The following is a 25000-nucleotide window of genomic DNA, read 5'->3' on the forward strand; positions in this document are numbered from 1 at the left end:
CCTGGGCTACACGAGACCTTGTTACAAAACTACAGACGTGTCAGTGAGTTAGCTCAACTTTTGCTGTGCGAGCCTGATGGCGAGAGTTGGATTGTGGGAACCCATGGTGGGAAGTTAATACTTCTAAAAATGTTTTCTCTGGTCTCCACACGCACGCCGTGGCACGCACGCTCTTGCACTCACCCACACGTATACAATAATAGTAAATAAAATAAAAATGATATGATTGGAAAATACAAGGTTTACATTTCAGATAAGCCTATGACTTTGTGTTTAGCTGTGTTCACAGACAGTCTTGCCTGCAGGAGTCTGGATGTGGCCCAGGGCTAGTGGCTGGATAGGCCCGACTGACCAGTACCTTTTCCTCTCTGTAACATTACCTGCTCCCCCAACTACAGAACAGTAGCCTAGGAAGCCATTTTCTCTCTACTTCTGTACTTCTCTCTACCTCTTGCTTCTTCCTTAGCCTTTGGTGTGCCCCCGTGTGCAGCAGAAGTCAGCCCACCTTAGTTTGTAAGCAATCTGTCTGTCCTCCGGTTTCTGCTCCTGCTTATACCTCTGTAACTCCTCCGTGCCACATGCTCCTCAGGTCCTAGTGACCTCTACCTTTCTTCTTTCCTATATCTTTACCTTAGACCACCTCTGTCATCTCACATATGGGGACTGGGACCTGACATGATGCACCACTCTGCCCCGCCCTCCTGACTCCTAGCATGGGAAGAGAAGGCAGCATGGCTTAGCCCAGGTACATCTAGGAATGCTACTTCATTCAGATTCTCAGGACCATTGTACTGCATGGTGAGCGCAGCAGAAGCCACGGCTCCCTTAATCGTCCTAGCAGCCCTTCCCCACCTCAGCCTTTGTCTGGTATTTTCATCACCTGGGCAGAAATTTCCAAAAGATTTCAAACTCCGCATCCCCTGACCCATCCCTCACGTGCTGCAGACTGTGGTCCCTGCCTAACAAGTTGTCTCATTAGGAGGTGAGAACAGGGCTTCCCAGCCCTAGATGTGCCAGCTCTGTAGAGACTTCTCCCCTTCCTATGACTGAGGATTAAACCTGCTCCCTCCCCCAACAGGACCCAGCAGGGCCTGTCACCATCTGCAGAGGTGTTGATGAGAGTTAACTCCCCCCCCCACACACACACAAGGCAAGGGTAGGGGGAAGGGAGGGGGGAGCCCTGCTAGTGGAGGAGGGGAGCATTCACAGACCAATGCCTCTCCTAGATCAGAGGACTTCTTCTAGTGTACTAGCCCACATAACCAGAGGTCGCCTAGTAGGTTTGTTTTCCTGTTCTGGTACAGGAGTGACAGCAGCTGACAAGCCAGGAGGCTCCTCTGTCCCTTCTGAGATGCTCCGGCACAGAGCCGTTTCCCTGCACTCCGGTGGGAGCATCTAGAATGATTTCTGATTCAGCTTTTCCAGGACTTGGTGTGACTAAAGTTCTCTGAAGTTAGACTAGGAGAGGTAACTGATGTCCCTTGTACTGCCAGATGGACACCCTTGCCACTGCGAGGGCGCAAGCCTACCGTGGCACTCTAGGGGGGGCGGGGGTTACAGAAGTGAAGGTCCCTTAGCATGATCGTTGTCTATGGGCTTCCCTGCCTCCTTGGCAGCTCTGGAGGCCACCAGGCCTCTGCCAGGTCCTCCGATTGGATCTCTTCCTTCCCCGTCTCCTCCCTTTCAGGACAGATTTCCAGGAAACATAGCTTGGAGAGAGTTGGGTAGGGACACTTGTGCTTCACTTGTGTGCTTGAGGCCAGCTGTTAGTCAGGTACCTCTTGAAGCCTGTAGGCATGTACCCCATGGACGTACTGGGTGGGGGTCCAAGGTGTGGGTTGTAGAGGGGACAGGCAGTGAGCCAGGGCACCTTTGCCTCTGTCCTTGCTCGTGGGTCCCTGCATCAGGACCAATGTGTTCTGCTGCCTCTGCCCCTGGTCACATGGAAGAATTTGTGAAGGAATAGGATATGTATCTACCGATGCCGACACCTATACCTACGTATACTAGGTTACAAGGTGAGGAGAGGAGCTGGGGCTGGACAGATGGCTCAGTGGTTAAGAGCACTGACTGCTCTTCCAGAAGTCCTGAGTTCAATTCCCAGCAACCACATGGTGGCTCACAACCATCTGTAATGGGGTCATCAGATGCCCTCTTCTGGTGTGCATGAAAGCGGCAGCTACAGTGTACTCACATACATACAATAAATAAATCTTAACACAACAACAACAACAACAACAACAACAACAACAAAACAGAAAACAAGGTGAGGAGAAAACTGAGTGAAGGTGCTGACCCTGGGCAGAGAAGCTTCAGAATCTTCTTCCATGAAAGCAGAGCTCTATGCTCACCACAGCTCTCAGGCCCTGCTCTTGCTCACCCATGCAATGACTGTAGACAGCAGGCTAGTGGTAAGCTCAAAGCCTGCCCATTTCCAAGCAGAGTTCCTTTGGCCACCCCTTAGGATTTGGGCTCTAGGCAGGCTTGAAAACTGCTGATCTCATCGCATCATGGTGTCCTTGGGAATCCCAGAATGTTCTTTGCTTGGGTCAGCATTGGATGTGTGAGGGAGCATGAGAGCAGGAAGGGAGGAGCAGCAGACAAGCCAAGGCTCACAGAGGTGGGGGTGGGGTAGGAGGTACAGGGAGCGGGCTTCTGGCAGAGACCAGGATGAAACCAGACTCTTCTCCCATTCTATTCCCTCTTCCCAGAAACCCGGGAAGCAACAGGAAGCTATGAAGCCCAGATCTCTCCTCTAGAAGGGTCCATATCTGAAAACATACCAGCTAGAGGAGGCCACATTGAGTCTTCCAGAGGGATGCTGGGCTGAGAGGGTCTGGTGACTCCGATGTGCCATTTGGGCAAATTTTTAGATTCCGGTGGATGCTGGGCTTAAAAACTGCTCTCTCAGGCCAGTGTGATGGCTCACCAGGTAAAAGTTCTTGCCGCACAGGCCTGCTAACTTGTGATGGATCCTATAAACTACATAGAAAGCCAGGGGAGGGAACATGCATCTCTAACCTTAGCACTCTTGAGGCAAGATGGAAGCTAAAGATCCCCCCCCAAACTTACGGGTCACTACCCTGGCATGAGGGATGGACAGAAATGAGAGATCTTGTTTCAGAACAAGATAGGAGAACACCAGTTCCCAAAAGTTACTCTGTGACCTCCCCTCAACACTCACACATGTACACACTCCACCTCCACCATCACCACCACCAACAAAAACAGTACTTCACTACCCTAGCTTTGATGGCCAGCCTTGCCTGGGCACTAGGATAGCCTGCAAGGCCCCTTCGTACTGAGGGAAAGGGCTCAGGATATGAGACCTCTCCACTCTTTTCATGCGTCTTTACCCGGTTCATTTCCTGGGTTACTATGCTTACCCCGAGGGCCCGTAGCCTCAGGATTTACTGATAATGGCAGAAGTTCCAGAGCCTGATGCAGGAGTGCTTTTCACATGATGACACAGGGCTGAGCTGCAGCTCAGTGGGAGAGCACATACTTATTACGCACGAGGCCCCAGGCTGATTCCTCAGCTCCACAGAAACATGTAAAATGTCAGAAACCTCAGGGAAAATAACTGGTAGGTTTGATTACAGTTTTCAAAAAACCAGGTTGGGGAGCTAGCTTTCAGGTAGAAAGTCTGCCTGGTATGCATAGCCCTTAAATTCAATCTTCAATATGAGGGGGAAGGGAGGAGGGAGGGGACACTTTACAACGTCCACCTAACCAGGCCTGGTGGCTCATGCCTGGAATCCTGTCACTCTGGAGGCACCACAACTCTGAGGCTTGCCTGGTCTACATACTGAGTTCCAGACCAGCTAGGGCCACATAGTGAGACCCTGTATCAGAAAGCAAAGGAAAAAAAACCGAAAGAAAAAAGATGATAAATAAAACAGAATTAATATTTCTTTTTTTTTTTTTTTTGGTTCTTTTTTTCGGAGCTGGGGACCGAACCCAGGGCCTTGCGCTTCCTAGGCAAGCGCTCTACCACTGAGCTAAATCCCCAGCCCCCAGAATTAATATTTCTAATGCACTAGGAGCACTGGAATTTAGAAATGTTACACGAATAAAAATGTTACAGGCTGAGGAGTGGCCAAAGAAACTAAATGGGGGGGCTAAGTATGGCAGTATGGCTCAGTAGGTAAAGTTCTTGCCTGCACAACTTTATTGAGCACCTACTATATGCCAAACACTGTATTTATTATACAGCAGAATTTTATATTATACGGTAGTAATCAAAATAATCTAATAAAATAAAGAAGAGCAAAACACTGAATGCTATCTATTCCAGGGACCCTGACACCATCACACAGACATGCATGCAGGCAAAACACCAAGGCACATAAAATTAAATACACCTTAAAGGAAAGGAAAAGTTACTTCAGCAAGGAGAACAGCTGAGGCACTGGAAGGGACACTGGGCCAGCCAGAGACAGGAAGCAGAGCTGAAGTGAGGTCTCTAAATGCTGCTGACACCCCACCTTTGCTACAAGTATTTATTTCCTTTTCCCTGCCTCCAGCCTCATAACCTAAGACACCCTGGAAGTTCAGAGCCAACATCAGGGCACCAGCACTGGGCTTGTGCGGAGTGAGGAGGGGGCGGAGTTCAGATTCACAGCATCCACACCAAAGCCGGGCACAAGGCGGCCTCACTCTGGTTCCCAGTGCTGGGAGTTGGGGTGGAAGATGGACAAGGGCATCCTAGCTATTGAGCTCACCGGCAGCCAGCCTAGTCAGTCAGTGAGTCAGTGAGCTCCAGGTTCAGGGAGAGGCCCTGACTCAAAAAATGAGGGGGAGTGACAGACACTTGATGTCCCTCTCTGGCCTCCGTACACACACACACACACACACACACACACACAATCAAAGAAATATGAATGTGTGATATTACAGGGGAGCGGTCTGTCCTTATAGGGAAATGGCACAGACACAGGTTTGGTTTTGCCACCAAATGAAAGGGGGAGGTATGTGAGCCCTTCCACTGAACTGCTGGCATTCCTGGCTCTGGGACCCTCCTGGCAGGTTCTTGCCATTCTTCCACAATTCCTTATTGAACATGTACTCTGTCCTATGCACTGTTCTAAGTGTAGGGGATACAGCAGTGATCAAAACAGGGGAACAACCATGCAGCCAAGGATTGCATGGTGGCTGATGGGCAACATCAGTGGGCTCTCAGGCCAGGGCAGGCCAAGTCAACCACCATCTTGGGGTATTGCATGTCATCCCTGAGAGCCTCAGAACAGAACACCTAATCACCACCACTCTCGGCTCACAGCGGTGATTGAGACCCAGAGAAGGAACACTCTTGTCGAGCTTGTCACCGTCAGAGGACAAGGATGAGATTACGCAGCTGTTACAGACTCTGCCCTAGCCTCACCTTTGTCTTCTGTCGTCCCATCCTCTTGGGGGCAAGAAGTGTTCACTTAGCAATCTTGGGGTTAGTATTAGCACTGGATACGGGCAGGGGATCAGTCATGGGCCTCGACAGCCAGCATGCCCAGGTACCTTGAGTCTTTACCCATCAGTGTGGTCTCAGGGGTGCCACACACTGCTTTGGGGGCTGGACTGGGTAGGGGAAGTTGAGTGGGCGGATACAATATGAATCCTTCTCAGAAGTGAGAGATCCCGTGGGTGGAGGTGCCTTGGAGTATTTAGGCCATGATCAGCTGAGCAGGGGGTTAGGGAACTGACTCCTGGCAGCCACAGGAGGGTCACGTGGGGTGAACCTTGCTCTGCCCAGTCTTGGGAAAGTACAGTTTTCCATTTAGCTGGATCACCTAGGCAACACTGTATGACATCACAGGCCAGAATCGGTCACACGGATGCAGTGCAGCAGGGTGGAGTCAGAAGCCCTCTTCTCTTTCCCCTGCACTGACTGGTGACCAGTCCCTGCTATCCTGTCCTTAGTGAATGTGACTGGATCACCACACTGTGTGCCCAGTCCCTCGTTCTTACCACAGCACAGAAGACCGATCACTATCCTCAGAGATGATGCAGGGAAGTTCTATAGGTAGTCACCTAGCCTCCTTGGGCTCAGCCATTAAAGTGCCTGCCTTGTAAGCATGGGGACCTGAGTTCAGATCCCTAGCACCCATGTAAAAAACAGGGCTGTAGTCAGCACTGGGAAACGGTGGTTGGTGCATCCTGAACTCACCCGCCAGCCTAGCCAGTGGGTGAGGTCCAGGAGAAGTGAGAGAACCCACCTCTGGCCTGAGACTGAGAAAGAGACCTGACATCATCAACCTCTGGCTTCCACGTGCACAAGAGTAGACATCTACGACCACCATATGCACGCAACTTCCCCCTCGCCCACCATGAACATGCTCACAGGCATACACCACACCAAATAAACATTAAAAAACTCAAGGAATGGTTTCTTCTTGGAGGGCGGTAGAACTATGGGGGAGAGAATGGGTAAAGGACTGAAACATACATTGTTGGTGACACACTAAGAATCGCTAACATTTTTCTGTGTATTGTCTGCATGCATGGCTGTGACCACATTGTGTACATTGCTGGCAGAGGTCAGCTGGATGAAGTGGGAAACATGAGGGCTCAAGTAGACATGTGATTCAAAGTCAGGCTCTTTTCCTCCCAGTTCCAGGGGCAATCCATCTGTACAAGTCCCAGGACAGTGCCTCTCCATCTTAGAGACCCCAGCTAGGCTTCCCTTTTCCCCTTAGAACCTGGCTTCCCCATCATCTCCATTTCTTTCCCCTCCTGCTGAGCGGCAGGGTTGGATAAGGTAGGAAACACAGGTGGTGTGGGTTTTGGAGCAACTCACCCATAGCTGTGTGGCTGTAGATAAAGTATTAACCTCTCTGGGCTTTAGTTCCCTCCATCATATGATTAGGAATCAGGGCCGCTCTAGGAGCTGAGACAAAATAGAAAGTGCTTAAATGCTCACTCTGGAGCTTGGTTTTGCCTAGCAGACATGGACTGGAGAAATAACAGATGTCTGCAGATGCTAGCCATATACTTCTAACCCGGTGCTTGGTCGTTACACCCTCCTCCAGATACCCTAGCCTATTCATTTCTGTTCCCAGGCTGGTTCCCATGGCCACAGCAACACCCCTTCTCTGTAGGGTCTCGCTTGCTCGGGACCCTCTTCCCAGGAGGTTCAGAAGGAAAGCAGCCTCGTTTGTGCATGGCGACAGATGCCTTAGTTTGTGTGGTTTTGGGGTGGCTCTTACACTGTGTTTAATCCTCAAAGAGTGAGGGTTGGGGGCTTAGCAACGTCACTATTCCTCTTTAGGTTTTTATTTTGACAGCTGCCAACTCGGGCAGTACCCTGATAGCATTAATTCCTCCCAGCCCTGCTGGTGTATGCAGTAGGTGCTCCCTTGGTGGCTGAAAGAAGTAAGACCGTGCAAGATCCCGTGCTCTGACACAGTGTTGATTCCACTGCCAACCGGCTAAGCCTCCAGGGGCTGCCCTGACCTCACATCGCCTAGGAGTCTGAGGCTCTGAGTTTCTGTGGAGATCTTTGGTCTTTCCTTTGCTTCAGTTACAGTTTCAATAGAGTCACGTGAAGCCAGTTCATACTTTCTATTAAAATGTCAGTTGAGTCTATGCTTTAGTCTCTGCAGTCCCACTGTGCTAGGGACATCGTGTTAGGTGGGTCTGTGGTTCCGGCTTGTCTTCTCCCTACCCTCTGTCTTTGGGGGAGGGTATACTGTTGGGTCTCTTTGTAGGGTGTCCTGTTCCTTCTCACCAAAGAACCCAAAGACAGAACGGACCACTTCCTCCTCAACAGCTCTGGCAAGAAGGCAGGCGAGCATCTTGCGAGGCAGTTTGAGTCTCCGTTGTTGTCACTTAAGATGTGAGTGCCTCTCATATGAACCCCACATCCTTTCTTCCTCTTTTCCACTCTGTTCTGTATCCCAGTAGGTGATCTCAGCTACGGCCACATTGGGTTCTACATAGGTTGGGCTTCCTTGAGGTACCTGCTAGCATCTGGAAAACTCCATCCCGTTGTGGTTTGAATCCTTCCACCAAAGCTTCCCAGGCTGCTGTCCCAGAAAGCTGCCCTTCGGGCTGAGTTCATGTTCTAAACTCTTGCCTTTCAAGCCCGGGGTCACAAGGATGATTGATATGACAATCCCACCTTATTCCTCTTAAACCGGAGGCAGCTGCTCTGTGAGCCCTTCTTGTAGGCCTACACTCTTGCCTGAAATCCTACAGTCGCCACCACCATCCTTCTTCGGCACCTCGGTACATCCCTGCACTTAATGAACATAAACTATGAGTGGAGGCTCTGGCCAGCAGCCCTAAGTACACTGTTTCAGTTAAGCCTCGTGTTATGACCCTCGTAAACGACTCTTGTCACTCTCTTTGTCATGAGGGACAGGTGCTCTGAGGAAATAGACCTATTTAAGGTCACCAGCTCCACCAGCTCTGAAGACGGAGCTGGGATTTTAATCCAGGCCTGAAGGCTGGGACTCTGTGAGCGTGCGTGGCAAGCTCTCTGAGCATGCGTGGCAAGGTCTCTGAGCATGCGCAGTAAGGCCTATTGACTCCCCGTTTTTTTTAGTAGTCACATTCTTATTTCTCTTTCAAAACCAGGGTAACCATGGATGGGGTTAAGAGCAGACACAGACAACTGTGGGTTGTTTTTGTTGTTACTGTTTTGTGCTGGGGATTGACCAGAGAGTAGTTTCTCTACTATTGAGAAACCACGCCTCAGCCACAGCTAGCCTTTTGAATGAGAGCAGGCAGCTGGCTCTGTGACCTTAAAGCTAGACGATGGCATCAGAAATGAGCAAGCAGTGTAAAGCAGAGTGGAGTCTCATCTGAACATAGTGGCCTGGCATCTGAAGGAGGCCACTGCTTCCCAGCTCTAACGGATCGTTTCCCCCCTGTCCCCAGATGGTAACGTCAGGACATCTGAGCTGTGGCTGGTAGTATTAACGTGGCCTTGGTCCAGTTTTGGCCAAGCCCTGTGGACGCAAACCGCAGTGACAGGACCTACTGGCTACATTGGCCACAGTTAACAGTAGTAGTCTAGGAGATTACTTCTGCCTCTCTTTGGTCCCTTAGTATGAAAGGAAACCGTAGGGAAGCTCAGGAAATAGATACTGGGTTGTCTGGATGTGGCTATGACAACCTCTATAACTATGCACATGGCCGCCTGCTCTTGCAAGCCTCAGTCCCCAGGACAGTTACAGCAAGCAGTAGCAAGTAAGCAGGAGTAAGTTCAGCTACCAAGTACATGATGTGGTGGAAGCCGTAGGGCTCATCTTTAGCCTTGGTGTGCTGTAGTCCCTTTGACCTTAGACACCTCAGTGACCTCATCGGCTAAGCAGCTGTGCTGGTTGACTCCTACAGAGGGCCAGAGAGTGGGGCCAGAAGGAGCTAGATAGCCCAGAGGAGGTTTCCCTCACCTTTCTAGCAGTTTATGTGATAGAGAGTGCCCATGGCCCTGGCTTTGTCTCCAGCAGACATGGGGGTGACATGTTGGTTAGCTCTGCTCCCATCTGCTTAGCACGCACCCTGATTGATTGCCCTGTTGGAAGATTCTTCTCAGTGTTGAGTAACCAGAGCTCTCATCTGAGGCAGCTCAGGCCCCACTGTCAACTCATAAATCACTTTACTAAAGATGCAGCATGGCTTTTGAACATTTTTCTTCTAAAAGGATCGATAACTCGTTAACAAGCGATTGAATAAAGGGTAACAGAGGAAGCTGCCTGCTATTCCCTTCCATTAGGAAGGGGCAGAGGTGGCAGGTACCCTGCCAAGGTGGACGGTGTCCATTTACTAAGCACGAGGCTGCCGTTGAGCAACCAGTCTTCAGTGTATGCCCGTGCCTCCTCAGCCCCAACCCTTCTAACAGGTCTGCATGTCCCAAGAATTTCCGTCTCTCCAGCTCTGCTTTATACCCATGCTCCAGGCCCTTCTGAGTAGCCAATGGCCTCTTTAGCCTTGGAGACTTATATATGCCGCTGTATCTGCCTGATGGTCCCTCCACAGCTGAAGTCATGGACAGCTGACCACAGCAAATCTTCCCTGAAACCTGCCCACTCCTTTCCCGACATAAAGGCATCGGACCCACAGTTCATAGGCATCCCTTCTCCCTGAACTCATGAGATACCATTTACTCCTCTAGGACAGGGTCTGTCTTCCTTGAGGGCAGGGACCATGCATGGCGAAGCTATGTCTCGGGGGCCAGCGCAGCACAGCAAAGTTTGTACCAGGTAGGTGCTTGATGAGTGAGCAGCATCCTCATGGAATGCCTCCCTCCCCTCTTCTGCTTTAGCCTGGAATGGTGATGTTTCTCTAGTGTGATACCTCTTGGTGCCTCTCTCCCCACAAGGGCGGACAGCATCTGCAAATCTCAGACGAGTGAGTAACATGTAGTGGGTACCTAATATGTCACAGAATAGCGTGTATAACTTTGTATAGGTTAATCCTCTCTGTAGTTCCTATTTATTAATGATTGTTGTTGTTTTGCTCTGTAGCCTGGGCTGGTCTAGAACTCCCTACATAGTCCAGGCTGGCCTTGAATGTGTGGTGCTTCTATTTCCTCTGCCTCCCAAGTGTTGGGGTTATAAATGTGTGCTACCATACAGGATCCTGTGGTTCTCATTTTAAAGGCAAGGAAACTAGGGCTAGGAATGTAGCTCAGATGGTAGAATGCTTGCCTAGTGTATACAATGCTCTATCCCCAGCATTGCATAAAGCTGGGCATGGCAGCATAGGCCTGTAATCCCAGCACTTAGAAGGCCAAGAAGGATAATAAGTTCAAGGTCAGCCTTGGCTATATAGCAGCTTAAACCAAGGCTGGGCTACATGTTAAGAGGAGGAGGAGAAGGAGGGAGAAGAAGAAGAGGAAGAGGAGGATACTGAAGCCACACTGAAGAATTTGTTTCCATCCCAGCATTCTCCCTTACTATAGGTAACCTGGGAATTGTGGGACAGTAGAGACCAGAGCACCCATCCCAGGACAAATCTTAAGGCTGGTTCTGCAACCAGCATGAAACAGAAGGTCTGAGGGGCTCCAGTTATAGGAAGCCACTCACTCACTCAGGCAGCCTGGTGGACCTGGAATGGCTCTCTCTCAGACCTCCAGCTCAGCACTGGCTACTCCTGCCCACATCGCCTGCTGCCTCCACCAGAGAGCAGAGCCTTTGGCCCTAATCTCATTTGAGGCCATGAAATCACATTTGCAGTGTGTTAATGCAGCATGGAGCTGGCCCAGCTGTCTTGTCTCCTGGCAGAGAGAGGAACCTAGAAAGCCATCTCGCCGGGAGGGGAAGTCTTTTCAGGAACACCAGGAGACAGAAAGCAATTATGCTCTAAGAGGAAGATTAAAATAATGTCTATACTCACCATGCTCACCCAAGGGCCTCAGCACCATTCAGCCTGCAGTGGCTTGGGGCAAGCTTTCTGCTGGGGGTAGGGGAGAAGGGAAGCCATGACCAAGCCCTCACCGGCCCCCAGATCACTGTCTCCCCAGTAATCTCCAAGTCTCCCCAAAGAAACCAACATGTTCCAGGGCCCAGGCCTTTGTTCCAGCTGTCCTCTGCTTAGAATATAGCCTCTGAGGATCCCAGTTTCCTGAGGTCTTGCCAAGTGCTTTTCTGTGATTCTCATTGATCCTCAGTTCCCTTATGACCTGGGGAATTGAGCTGCATAGGTAAAGTTCCACAGCTGAAGGTCAGCAGACCAGAACTTTCCATTACCTACCTCCCTTCTTTACTCAATACAGTCTGCCTCCAAGTATGTATGTATGTATGAATGTATGTATGTATGTATGTATGTGTATGTGTGTATGTGTGTGTATGTGTGTGTATGTGTGTATGTATATATGTGTGTATGTGTGTGTATGTATGTGTATATGTGTGTATGTGTGTGTTTGTGTGTATGTATGTATGTGTGTATGTGTGTATGTGTGTATGTGTGTGTGTATGTGTGTGTATGTACAAATAGTTTCTAGGGTTGGCATACTTGGCATGCTTAAAGCCTGGGCTCAATCTCTGGCATCTCAAGAATAACAAAATAAAATTGCATCTGAACTGAATGCATAGACTTTTCCTTGCTATGAGTCTCCAGACAATACAGTACAACTATCTACAATGTTCCAGCATTTCACTAGATATTATGAAGAATCTAGAGATGAATTAAAGTGTGTAGGAAGAGCCAGGTGCAGCTGCATACTCCTGTAAGCCAAACATTTAGGAGGCTGAGACAGGAGGATCACAAGCTTGGGGACAGCCTGGGATGTCTAGTAGACCCTATATCTCTTACTACTACTACTACTACTACTACTACTACTACTACTACTACTACTGCTGCTGCTGCTGCTGCTACTACTACTACTACTACTACTACTACTACTAGCAATTGTAGCAATAATAATGATAAAAGTACACAGAAATATGTGCAAAGGTTCTATGTAAACACCATGTCATTTTCACTTAAAGAACTTGGGCATCTACAGACTGGCCCTTTGAGAGGTCCTTAGAGTCAATTCTCAGGATACCAAGGACAAGTGTACCATCTTCTCTTCCATTTCTTTAGCCTTCCCAGAGTGAACCAGTTTGTGTCCCCTCCTTTACTCAATGACTTTGCAATCTCACTATGCTGTATTTGTCTTTCTGGGGGTTCTGAGAGGCCAGACCTGGCTCAGAATCAGGGACCAACAGACACTGCATGGAGGAACTAAGACTGCCTCCCTGAGGGTGCCGGGCAAGGACAGGTGGCTCCTCCTGCCCCCACAGCTGAATCCAGGGTGCCTTCCACGCCATCTGTTTTTAGGGAGTTTGGGGGACCCTGTCTCATCCAAGAAGCCTTCAGGACTGCAGGGAAGCCAGCCTTTCTCTTAACTTTCACAGTCATCTTGTGAGGGAGGCATTACATGCCCTCTATAGGGGAGGAAACAGGGACAGAGAAGTAATGTGACTCCCCCAGGGGCAGTGGGAGGCAGTGACCTGGAGCTCACTTGAGTGTAAAGCCGACTGTGGTGCTTGCTGGTGTAAGACCCTCATTCTTCAGACAGAGTATCGGAGGGTTTACTCATGTGCTGGGAATTTTGATGCAGTATTTCTTCTACGTCTCACCAGCCAGTTCTAGGGAGCCACAAAATTTGTCCTGAACTCTTCACACTGAACATCCCCAACTTCACTCCAGCCTTGATCCCAAACCACCCAGTCCACGAGTCCATCGCTGGGACGGTCAGCTGAACACTGGGTAACCTGTCTTAGCTGATCTTGGTATCATATCATATTCATAAGATGCCACCAGGAAGCCCAGCTACTTCCTTCTGCTCTTGTCCAAGGGGTCAAGACTTGAAGCAGTAGGGTCCACTTCTAAGGGATTGAGGAAGAGTTTGCAAATTGTGAGTCTGCCTGGCCAGGAATGCAGTTCGTCATCCCTCACCCTACACTGATGCTGACTGCTGGAGCAGAGAGTCCGGAACATGCTGTAGAGAGCAGGATTCCATCTTGGCTTTGGTGCTGGCTCTGCAGGACCTTGCCTTCTCTAGGATTTAGTTTCCTCCACAGAAATGGAATACTGTCAGGCTACCCTGCCTTCCTCCTGAGACCAATGCGGTGCTCTAATGAGGCTTTGTGGGTGCCCAGTGAAGTATGGACTCTGCCTTGGTCAGTCTGGCTCAGAGCAGCTTCCATGACAGAAATCCCAAAGCCTGTGGAGACACCACCTCCTCTCCATCCCCTTGGTATTTCTACAATTCTTTACTTCCTGAGTTCTCCTTACCAGCCAATTTCTTTCCTGGCTCCATATCCTGCCTCTGCACTGTGCTCTTTCTGAGAGTTCCATTAGAACCCTCTCCTGCCCCATCTATCCTTGAGGCATGGCTCAGCTATCATCCTGATGTCTGTGAGGAGGGTTTTACACCATATAAGTTCCCACCCTTCTCTTCACCCAAACCCCATGGCTTCCTCACTAGACATCACTGTGCCCATTGTTTGGCTGAGGACTACGAGGCCCAAGGAGGTTGGGGACTCCAGCTGAGTCGTAACTGTTCAGATGCAGCTAGGAACTGAGGTTCAAAGCTCCAGTCTTCTAAATCCTCCCAGAGCTGCTGCTCTGCAGTGATCTGAGGCCTTGGGGCTCACTTATAGATATTGTGGGTTTGGAAAGTCACTGTTCGTGCCTTCTATCTCCTCCAAGATATATCCCTGTGGCTATATGGACATTTCTCCAAGGGCTGGACACACAGAAACTCAGTCTGCTGCTCGGGAAAGTGAATAGAATGAAGGCACGGGTGGGTGGATGGATGAATGAATGATGCCACCTTATGTCAAGCGAGGTTGGACCACAGTACCACCGGGAAGGCTGTGGGAGTGAGACAGGGGAAGGACACCCATATGAATACTTGGCTTATCCCAGGAAAGGGACTACTTTGTGCTGGCCTTGGCATCTGCTGACCCTGAGACTTTGCAGACTCAGTCTAGGCTGAGGGTGGCTGTGCTGACAGCTCGTAGGCCAACCATCATGGAGACCAAGCATCCAGGCTGTCAGCTTCCCCTGCTGCCTGCCCCCGTCTGCTGTCAGAGTTGAATTAAATATCAGTTTCACACAGCGCTTTAATCTCACCTCATACATCACACATGCCATGTCCCCTACTCATTTGGTAGATATTGTGCTCTGGCGTCTGTAGAGACGAAACCAGGAGGCATGGGTCTACATGTGGGGGTATGCATGTGTACTTCCCATGTGTGCATGTTTCTTATGGACTTGTCTTTGGGAGAGGACATGGTGTGTTTTTGCACACATATGATCACTATGTACATGTGTGCTTCTGTGAGCCTAAACACCTGTGAAGGAAATTGCTGGGAATGACAGATGGGTTCACATTTCCCTGGAGCTGGGGTTCGGCTGAGGTTTTCAGAAGCAGGCACCCCCTTCCTCTCCATTTCCCTCAACTGGATTTTCTGTCTCTCTCTATCTCTCTCTGTCTCTCTGTCTCTGTCTTTCTCTGTTCTCTCTCACACACTCATGCACAGGGCATCCTCTCTCTCACACACACATACTCATATGTATGCAGGCTCTCTCTCTCTCTCTCTCTCTCTCTCTTTCACACACACACACACACACACGTAGGCTCCCTCTCTGTCTTTCTCTGTCTCTCTGTCTCTCTGTCTCTCTGTCTCTGTCTCTCTGTCTCTCTGTCTCTCTCTCTCTCTCACACACACACACACTCATATGCAGACTCTCTTTGTCTCTCTGTCTCATGCACACACACACACAAACACATACACACACATATGCAGGCACTCTCTCTGTCTCTGTCTCTGTCCCTCTCTCTCTCTCTCTCACACACACACACACACTCATATGCAGACTCTTTCTGTCTCTCTGTCTGATACACACACATACACACACATATGCAGGCACACACACACACACACACACACACACACACACACACACGTAGGCTCCCTCTCTGTCTTTCTCTGTCTCTCTGTCTGTCTGTCTCTCTGTCTCTCTCTCACACACACACACTCATATGCAGACTCTCTTTGTCTCTCTGTCTCTCTGTCTCTCTCTCTCTCTCTCTCTCTCTCACACACACACACACACACACACACACACACACACACACACACACACACACGCTCACACTTGCAGGCACCCAGGAGGTGTGAGTCAGCACCAGTCCTTGCCGGTGGGAGAGGGGAGAGGCAGAGAGGAGGCGGGCCAGCAGGGCCATCTGCTCTGTTCCCTTACAACAATCTGCTAATGGAGCCACTTCCCAGACTAGCACCCAGACTGGCCCTCTCTACCCTGCAGTGTGGTATCTGACCCAGGGATAGTGGGACTCACAAGTCCACAGCATTCCTCTTTTGGGAGCCAGGCAAGAAGGAGCAATCTTGTTTTCTAGGTGCAGAAACAGAGGCCTGAACTATACCTTGCTCAACACAGATTCTCCTGTGCACTCGTTGCTAGAACAGCAAGCTTCTGTTAAACGCCTGCTGCAGGGCATGCTGGACTGTATACCAACCACTTCTCTTTCACTCAGATCTTCCCAGTAATGGTGGACACAGGAGTTGTTCTCACCCATTTCACAGGTGGGGAAGCAGAGGCTGAGAATGGCCTGTAACTTATACAAGGTCAAGGTGCTGCTAAACCAGAGCTTAACCTGCATCGAGTCCTTCTGATCCATGTGCCTGCTCTGTCCAGCCAGCTGATAAAGAAGGGGCCTCTATGACAGGATTCCAAGGGCTTTTAGAGACAGCTCAAAGATCAGGCAGTGTGGAGACAGAGGCAGAGGCTTGTGCAGGGACATAAGTACAGGACCCCGGCTTCTGATGCTCACCTAGGAGAGGCACCCTGGGTGGGACCCCTGGATCCTCCCTTGAGGATTCATTGGATAGGAAGTGCTTCATTACAGTGCGCTGGGGGAAGGGTTGGAAATACTCACTGCCCTATCCTCCCCAGGGCCAGAACTGGCTACTCCACTGCTCTGCCAGTCTCAGCCTCACCACCATAGAGACAGGCTACACCCCTCCCTGTGCGGGTGACAGCACTCTCTGAGAACGCCTTGACAGTGCCTTTGTTTCTCAGAAATAAAAGAAAATCGAGGTACAAAGGGAAACCTCAGGTAGCTTTTAGCAGGGCTCAGCTGCCTGGGGCAGAGTGTGTTTAAGCTGGAGGCACTTGTCACTGGAGCTTGAGGGGAGAGCCTGAGACCCCGCCCAGTCCCTATGTGGTAAGAGGGGTGGGAGGGTGCATGTCCCCATGATCACGTTTACTCAGGGAAAAAAAGCTCTTTCAAATAATGGCAAAGGAGAAAAAAATCAATGAAAATTGATAGGGAAATGTAAAACAGGGCTCTCTCTTTCTCTCCCCGCCCTCCCGTGTGTGTGTGTGTGTGTGTGTGTGTGTGTGTGTGTGTGTGTGTATTTGTGTGTAGGGAGAGAGGGGGTGGGGGAGGGGCATTTGCCAGGGACTAAACTGACCAGCTTGGGGCTCCAGGCCCAGAAAGGTGGGGGCTGGGAGTCAATCCCTGGCGCGTGCCTGCAGAAAGGGGCTGGTGGCTGGGGGGAGGGGTGGCAGCTGAGTCTCTAACTCGAGTTAAGAGAGAGATTAATATATTCAATCTGCTCCAGGGTAATTGAGGGAACAATTGGAGTGTTTTTCTAAAGCTCATAAAACTGCCTCATTTGCAAGGAAGAGCCGCCTTTGCTGCAGTCCGCAGATTTGATGGAGGCCAGACAGGCAGAGAAGGGACAGCGTTGGGATCCCGGTACAGAGAAGATTCTCGGAGAGTCGGCCTTACCAGCCAGGGAAGGGGCTGGCAGCTCAATTCTAAACTGCGCTTTCGTTCTGCACCTCCAACCACTTCCTTTTTGTAGTCCCAAACCTATCTCCCAACCTGTGAAATGGGTCACAGCATTCCTCTCTACCAGGGCCGAGACAGGTGGAAGCTTTGAAAGACCAGGGAAGCAGGTCCGCACTGAGGGACCGGGACAACAAAGAGGTGCCCAGTTCTCCCTCCCTACCCCTCCAGGCCAGGCCCCTGAGAGTGAATGGGCAGTAAAGAGTGGAGTTAATGAAATCCGCATCCTGCGCCTCTCCCGCTTGAACCACTCTAGTCTCCAGGGCAATGGGAATAGCGCAGGCAATAGCAAGCAATAAAAGGCATAATGAATTTAAAAGCAGCCAGGAGAGAGAGAAGACTGGCAGCGCTCTGGCCCGAAGCTGGAGGGTTCCTGGGGCAGCGAAAGTGCAGACCCGCAGCTCTAGCCAGAATCGGGACCGGGAACAAACAGGCTGGATGGGGGTGGGGAGAGGGAGGGAACAAAGAGAAAGGAATGAGGTTACCACCGAGGTGTAGGGACAGAGGGAAGAGGTGAGGCTAGCCACTCAGCTCCCTCCATAGCCACTTGGTTCTCCTCCACTTCTTAAATAAAAGCCCCTAGCTTGTTAGTGCCGGAGCTACGATTAGAATCCACAGGCTTCAAGCCAGGTGCTTCTCATTTGGTGGTTGCTTTATTAGCTTCTTTCTTTCTTTTCCTGTTCCTCTGGGGCAAAAATGAATAAATAAATAAATAAATGGAAAGGTGTTTTAAATGGAAGAAATAAAAAAGAAAATTAAAAGCGTCTTTTAAAAGACTCCAGGGAAACAGAATCATTTCCATGAAACAAAACCGTGATTGTTTGGAAGAGGTACGGCGGCGGGGCGGGACGATCTCGTCACACCCTCCTCCCTCTTCCTCAGGAATCTGGACCACAGGATCTTGCGGGAGGAAATCAAGGTTCAAAATCGCAGGAATCCCCAAGGTGGCCCCTGGAGCTATGAGCAAGGGATTCAACTCATGTTTCCAGAAACCCCATACCTGGGAATTTCCAGCTCAAAGTTTCCCTCTTCAACAGCTTGCCTGTGGGAAGGTGTCACTGAACTAGTGACCTTTGAGGGCACAATGACTCAGGGATCAAAGCTACCATTCTTCTTTTCTCTCCCCAACCCTACCAAGAGGCATAGTGGGTTTGGGGGGGGGGGGTAGCTGGTTATAGCTCAGACTTGCCTGCATTTTCTACCCTTCTCCCCCGGGTCCCTCTGCCCAGCACTGTACAGCTCAACCCGCTTCTTCTGATCAAACCTTCTTTTAGGCAAAGTCATGATTAGTCATGTGATCTCAAAGCTTCCAGGAAGTGAATTCAGGTAGCACCATGTAAGGGCAGGCATCTAAGGAAGCCCCTGTGCCCCAGGGAAGATGACAGTCAGTGGCTGCAGGGAACTTGAGGTAGCTCCTGCCAGTGTGCTCTTAGGGTCCTCCTTTGTGAGTCAGGGCGCCCCTGGGGGACCTCCACCCTCAGTCTCTGGCTGCTCATGTTGGAAATATTCTTGGGAACAGTTCCTGCTAACCGCCCCCACCCCCTGGAAAATATTAGCTCGGAGCAACAACATTTGGTGTGCCCATTTAGAACCAAGAGCACCATAGTCAGAAAGCAAAAGGAGTCAGACTCAGCCAGCACACATTGATACTGAGAGCCCTCTTCCCTGCACCCCAGTTAGATGCCTGCCCACCCTTCATCTCATTGTTCTATTGCCCTGCCCCATGACCTTCATCTGTTATGCTTGGGAAAATGGCACACACTATCTAAAGCAAAAAGTACTCTTGAAACTGAAGTCCTACATTGAACAAGTTGTCGAGACGTTTGGTGCTAACAGGGCTGAGAACAGGTTGGAATGAATGAGCCCTGTGCTGGGCAAAGGCTGGAGGAAATGCCTTCGTACTGAAGCTTTTGCTTCTGGAGCCCAGAAATCTGTTCTTAGCCTTGCACTGAATTTTTCTGGACCCCCAAAATGAAGTTCTCTCTTGTCCCTTTTATTCCTCCTGTTTGCGGATTTCGAGGGTCCCTATAGTTCCAGGCTACAGGTCCAAAGAGCAATAGGGCCCCACTGCTCTTTGTGTCCTGCCACGGCCTCCAGGTGACTATAGGGACAGGAGCCTGCTTTCCTTAGGCTGAGCTGCTGGGCTGAGTCTGTCTAGCTACAAGCGTGTCCCTTGTTCACAGGGAACCCTCCATTGTCTGTGGGCTCTGGCACTGTCATCAGGGCTGTGATTGCTGACCCCCCCATCCCCTCTAAAGGGTACGATTTTCCTCTCCCTTGAAAGCTATTTTCTTGTCTCTGTAGAAGCAGACATCTGACACTTTAAGAGGGAGTACGGCACAGAGATGATAGCTTTAAATAACAGAAATTAGAGCTGCTAAGGTCGGCTGCAGCCATCTCGCCAGCCTCCCTCCCCCCAGTGGTCCCAACCTCCTTCACCCACATTTTACACTGTAGCAGGAGTTCACCATCCACCACATGGCTCAGGCTGCCCAGGCTGAGTGGAGACCCAAAGAGCAGGGACAGTGTGTTCCTGATCCTTGGTCTCCTCCCGAGTGTCCTGTGTCTAGATAACACTATTAGACAGAGGGGCAGGGCCGGGAACACAGGGAGCTTTCAGCCTCACCTAGGCTGCCAATCTCATCCAACTTAGCGTCCAGAACAGAATGGGGATGAGCACAGGATCGGGTCAGAAAGGTGTGGTCATTGATTCAGATGAATGGACAAAGGTCAGAGTGGGCCACGTTAGTTAGCCAGGAGGTCTGGATGAAAGCAGTTGCTTGGGGGGCCCTGTCATATGCTGCAGGTAGCTTACTTTGCCTGAAATCCTGTCCTCACAGTCCCCCTCCCACACCTCACTTTTTGCCTCCAGAATTGAATACCTCCCCCTGCTCTTCACCAGGATATTTCAGTTCCTCCCACTTCTTCCCCCATTGAACCTCTCCATGATCAAACTCAGTTTCCCTCCCTGCCTCTACTAAGTGCCAGGTGAGAGAGAGGGAGACGGGGAGAGAGAGAGGGAGACAGGGAGAGAGAGGGGGAGACAGGGAGAGGGAGGAGGAGAGAGTGCTCTATCTCAGCTTGTCCCTCTGCTGCCTGCTGAACCACCCTCTTCTCTTTGCTACCTTATCCTAGACCTCACTCCTGGAACCTCCTTCAAACTGCTACTCCTAAGCTTCACTCACCTAGTAAGTGTCTGGCACAGCCAAATATGGAATGGAGGAGTCCATAGACGAGTGGGGAAGGAAGCAAAGAGCCCTTTCAAAATGGCGCATCTCCTGAGAAAGCCTTTCCTGACTCACACTCCCCACTTTCAGAGCCTTCCTGACAGCACTGAGGATCATGTGTAATACCCATATTGTATCCAACTGTATTGGCTCTAGTGACACTCCCTGCTTAGAGGCTGTCCTAGCATTGGCTTCCACACCCTACTACGTGCTAAGGTTTCCAATAAATGTTGAGATTTAGTGGAAGCCAGAATCCTGAGGTGTGTCTCCTTCACCTGTGAAATGGGCTGCTTGTTCTGGGAGTTCTCAATTGGACACAATGCCTGGATGAGAGAGTGGCCATAGTAGGGAATCCTCCCACCGAAGGGCTGGCACCCCTCACCTCAGCCTGATGCTGACAGGGTCCTGCTTCCCAGCTGAGCCCCTCCTGGTGTCTGTCCATGCTGGATGGATTCACAGAAGAGACTTCTGCCTTGTCACTCAGGACCTCCCTCGAAGTCTGCTGAGAACACGGGAGATTGAGATTAGGGACTGTAGGGCTGTTGACAGCCAGGTTCATCAGAGGCGGTGTCCTGAGCTGGGACCCAAGAGCACCCACCTGTAGCTCTGGTTGGCCAGGCTCCAGACGGCAGTTTGAGGCAGAGGACCGAGGGGCCCTGTGCACATGGAAGGCCACACTGTACGCCAGGCCCCCACAGTGGCGGGCTGTGGGGTCCTCACTGGCCCGGAGAAGAGCCAGGTTGCCACAATAGCGGTACAGATCTTCATGATCCTGCGCTGTGAGGTTCATTCGGGGCTCATCTGGCCGTGGGTAGATGGGGAAGATGGCCTCACCTACCTTCTGAGCCACCTGTCCTGAGGATCCATCCAGCCTCAGAGCCTCCACACGCAGGTGTGCATCGCTCTGCCCATCATTCTTACAGAACCCTGGGTGGAAAACATGGCTTTAAATGTGGTCTCCAGGATATCCCTCCCTCCTCCAAGGGGTGAGAAGGATAGCCAGGGACCTGTGGCAACTTGAACTGAACCCAAGTGAGCTTGGCTAAGAGTTCCCTTATGGGTGACTCCTCTCAGCTCTCCTCACCCAAGATTCCTTGTTTACCTGTGCCTCATGTGACTCCACCAGAGAGAGGAGGCCCATGGGATTGTTCTGGGTGCTGACACCACTCTGGGCCAGAGAGGAGTTTGGCCAATCTTAGCCTGGGATATACACCAGGACTGTTGCCTGGAAAGTCCTCCTTCTAAGTCTGAATCTGAGAGATCACTTAGCTGGTTTTGACTTACAATTCCTGCCTCTTTGTACCCAATCTGGATACTCCCAGAAAGTAAGACCAGGATCCTCTCTCTATCCGTGTCTGTCCAGTCTTCATGCCTACAATCAGCAGTAGCTCAGCAGTAGCTTCTAGCATCATTCCATCCATGTATCGTTCACCTCCTAGATCTAAACGTGCTTTGGGCTTGCCTCTATTGAATTCATACCTGCCCCCCCCAGTTCCTCTTCACCTTTGCCCTCTATGAGAGCAGTTTCAGTGTCCACGTCATACTGAAGGAAGCAGGAGCTTTGACAGGACCAGCATTTGCCCAAGGCCACATAGTCACACAGGCAGAGCTTCAAATTGAGGCTAGAGCTCTGTCTCTGGCTGTCCCAGTTCCCTTGCAGTCCCCCAGGGTTCTGATCAGGTCTAGGGCAAAAGTCCCAAGGATTCTCCTTCCCCCAACCCTTGACTTCAGTTTGTACCTTTGGGCAAAGTAAAGATAAATTTGTTCCTGGTGAAGGCGAGGCTCTGGCCAGGATCCTGCTGCTCAATGACCTCAGTGACAGCTGAGCAGGCTGGAAGGGGGTCCCCATCGTTGACTTGTAACTGCACTCCAGCACTGGAGCCCGCCTGCAGTGGGTTCTCAGCTGACAGCCTCAGGGCATACCGGCCCTCCTCGTTAAACCCCACACTCAAGATCTCAAATTCCAGGTCCAGTGTCTTCTCTCCAGCCTTCAGTCTCCGGGTCAGCAGGGATGCCGGGAGGTAGGGATCGGGACCTCTGAAGGCCATGGCTTCAGCCAGGGTCGGAACTCCAGGCTGAGCCCTACCCTCTCGTGCTCACAGTCCCATCCTGGGTCCAGGCTGAAAGCAGACAGATTGGGCACTTGGGGCCACACCTCACCCTTCTCTGTTTGTTTGAGAAGGATCCAGGCAACAAGCCAGGAAGCTGAGCCTGAACTGGGGGACAAAAGCATCGATGATTCCTCCTACATAGTATTTGATCTCTCAGTAAATATTTATTGAGACCCTACTGTTTATGAGGCGCTGTCTTGGACATTTTGAATATAGCAATGAACCAGACACATCCCTGCCCTCCTGAAGCCTGTCTTCTAGTGAAGGTAGCAGCAGAGAAGGCAAAAATATAAAGAAATACGGAGAGCAAATGATTAGGGCTGGGGCTCGTCAGCAATGTACTTGCTGTACAAGAGTGAGAATCTCAGTTGATTCCAGAACCCATGGAAGCTGGGAGTGGGGGTGCACGCCTGACATTTTAGTGGTGGGAAGGCCCAGGCAGGAAGATCCCTGAAACTGGAAAGTCAGACTAAGAGAGTCAGTGAGTTCTGTCTCAAAAAAAAGGTGAAAGGATCCTGAGGAATAATGCCTGAGGTTAAGCTCTGGCCTCTCTGAACACACACTCGTGTGCGTGCACACACACACACACATGCACACATACCTATACACACAAACATGCACACATACCTGTACACACAAACACGCACACTTACCTGTACACACAAACACACACATACCTGTACACACAAACACACACATACCTGTACACACAAACACACACATACTTGTACACACATACTTGTACACACATACTTGTACACACAAACACACACATACTTGTACACACACATACTTGTACACACAAACACACATGTGTACCCGTACACACAAATATACACACATATGTACCTGTACATACAAACACACACACACAAACACACAAATGTACACATATCCTATACACACATTTGTACTCATAATATATTTACATTCTTAAACCATATGCATAGCATGTGCACACACACATACACACATGCACTTACATCCAAATTCTCAAGTGTACTAAGATACGATATACATTCTATGTATGGGGGCACATGGGTATGTGGTGTTCAGAACTCTCCATCTCTGGGGAGCTTGTCTCTACCCAGGAGTCCTCAGTGTGGATGTGGAGAGGTCTCTAGGGTAGGAGAATGAATGACCCACATCTGCTTCTGCAGCCAGCTTACCTTATTCAAGACACAGCTTAGAGGGGACTTGGTGTCTCAAAGAGAGGTTGTCAGTCTAGAGTCTGGGCTTCTTCCTCTGAGTTTCAGTGGAAATCTGAGGATCCTAGACACTCTTCAAAACAGACTAAGACTACTGTCACCACCACCACCACCACCACCACTACCACCACCACCACCACCACCACCTACTGTGTCCAGCATAGTTTTGTTCAGTACAAGAACCTGGAAAGGAGGATTATAGTAGACTCAGCAGTTAAGAGCACTGACTGCTCTTCCAGAGGTCCTGAGTTCAATTCCCAGCAACTACGTGGTGCTCACAACTCATCTGTAATTGGATCTGATGCCCTCTTCTGGTATGTCTGAAGACAGTGACAGTGTGCTCATAACTAAAATAAATAAATCTTTTAAAAAAAGGAACAAATTTTATTTTTCCCACTGCTGTTTATATATTATCTAGCTGCTAGAGATGGCATTGCAAGCAGATCTTGAGCAGTCTCTTTTTAAGTATATATAATTTATTTATTTCTATTCTATGTGCATTGGTGTTCTCCTGAATGTATATTTGTGTGAGGATGTCAGATGCCCTGGAACTGGAATTACAGACAATTGTGAGCTGCCATGTGGGTGCTGGGAATTGAACCCAGGTCCTTCAGAACAGCCAGCCCTCTTAACCACTGAGACATTTCTCCAGACCCAAGCACAGACTCTTTGACCCCCCCTCCCTTATCTGAGTTCTTTCTTTTGTACTTCCTTGAATTTGTGGCCTAATTTTTCTTCCACTGGGGGACATTTGCATTGGCTTTATCTCCTGCCTGTGGTTTTCCACAGTCATGGGGCCCCACACCTGGGTCAGGGTTTGTGCTTGAGGAAGGAATGTCAAACCATCTAGATCTGAACAATTAGCACCATGACCACCACCATTGTCACCCCTACGTCACCACTGCCATCCTCATTGTCTAATGGTGTTAATATCATTGCCACTTTTTGGTGATAACTTTTACCCTGAGTAGTTTCTGGACACCAGACACTCTTGTGGTTCTATAAGGTAGACATAACTACGGGATGGAGAAGCCATTCTGTAGCCCTACTGGTTCAGAACCCTGTAAGTCACACAGGGAAAAGGCCACAGAATGCCTGTTTTGGGGGGATGATGGGTGGCCTGCATGTGGCCAGCCATGGACT

General features: G+C 50.2%; 1 protein-coding gene across 16 annotated transcripts in view; it reads right to left on the bottom strand.

The window, feature by feature from the left end:
* The window catches only part of Ccdc33 (coiled-coil domain containing 33), a 98878-nt gene extending 76172 nt beyond the window's left edge, over positions 1-22706 (bottom strand). For 6 of the 16 annotated variants that reach the window (XM_087562007.1, XM_087562004.1, XM_087562008.1 and 3 more), the window contains exons 1-3: positions 22277-22706; positions 21137-21465; positions 20921-21037 (exon numbers count right to left, since the gene is read on the bottom strand). In XM_087562007.1, the coding sequence (XP_087418133.1) occupies positions 20921-21037; positions 21137-21465; positions 22277-22586 (756 nt within the window). In that variant the 5' untranslated portion in view covers positions 22587-22706. 16 annotated transcript variants of the gene reach the window in all.
* Positions 22707-25000: the final 2294 nt, after the last annotated feature.

This window comes from Rattus norvegicus, chromosome 8 (assembly GCF_021556685.1).
Source record: "Rattus norvegicus strain SHRSP/BbbUtx chromosome 8, alternate assembly SHRSP_T2T, whole genome shotgun sequence".
NCBI lineage: Eukaryota > Metazoa > Chordata > Mammalia > Rodentia > Muridae > Rattus > Rattus norvegicus.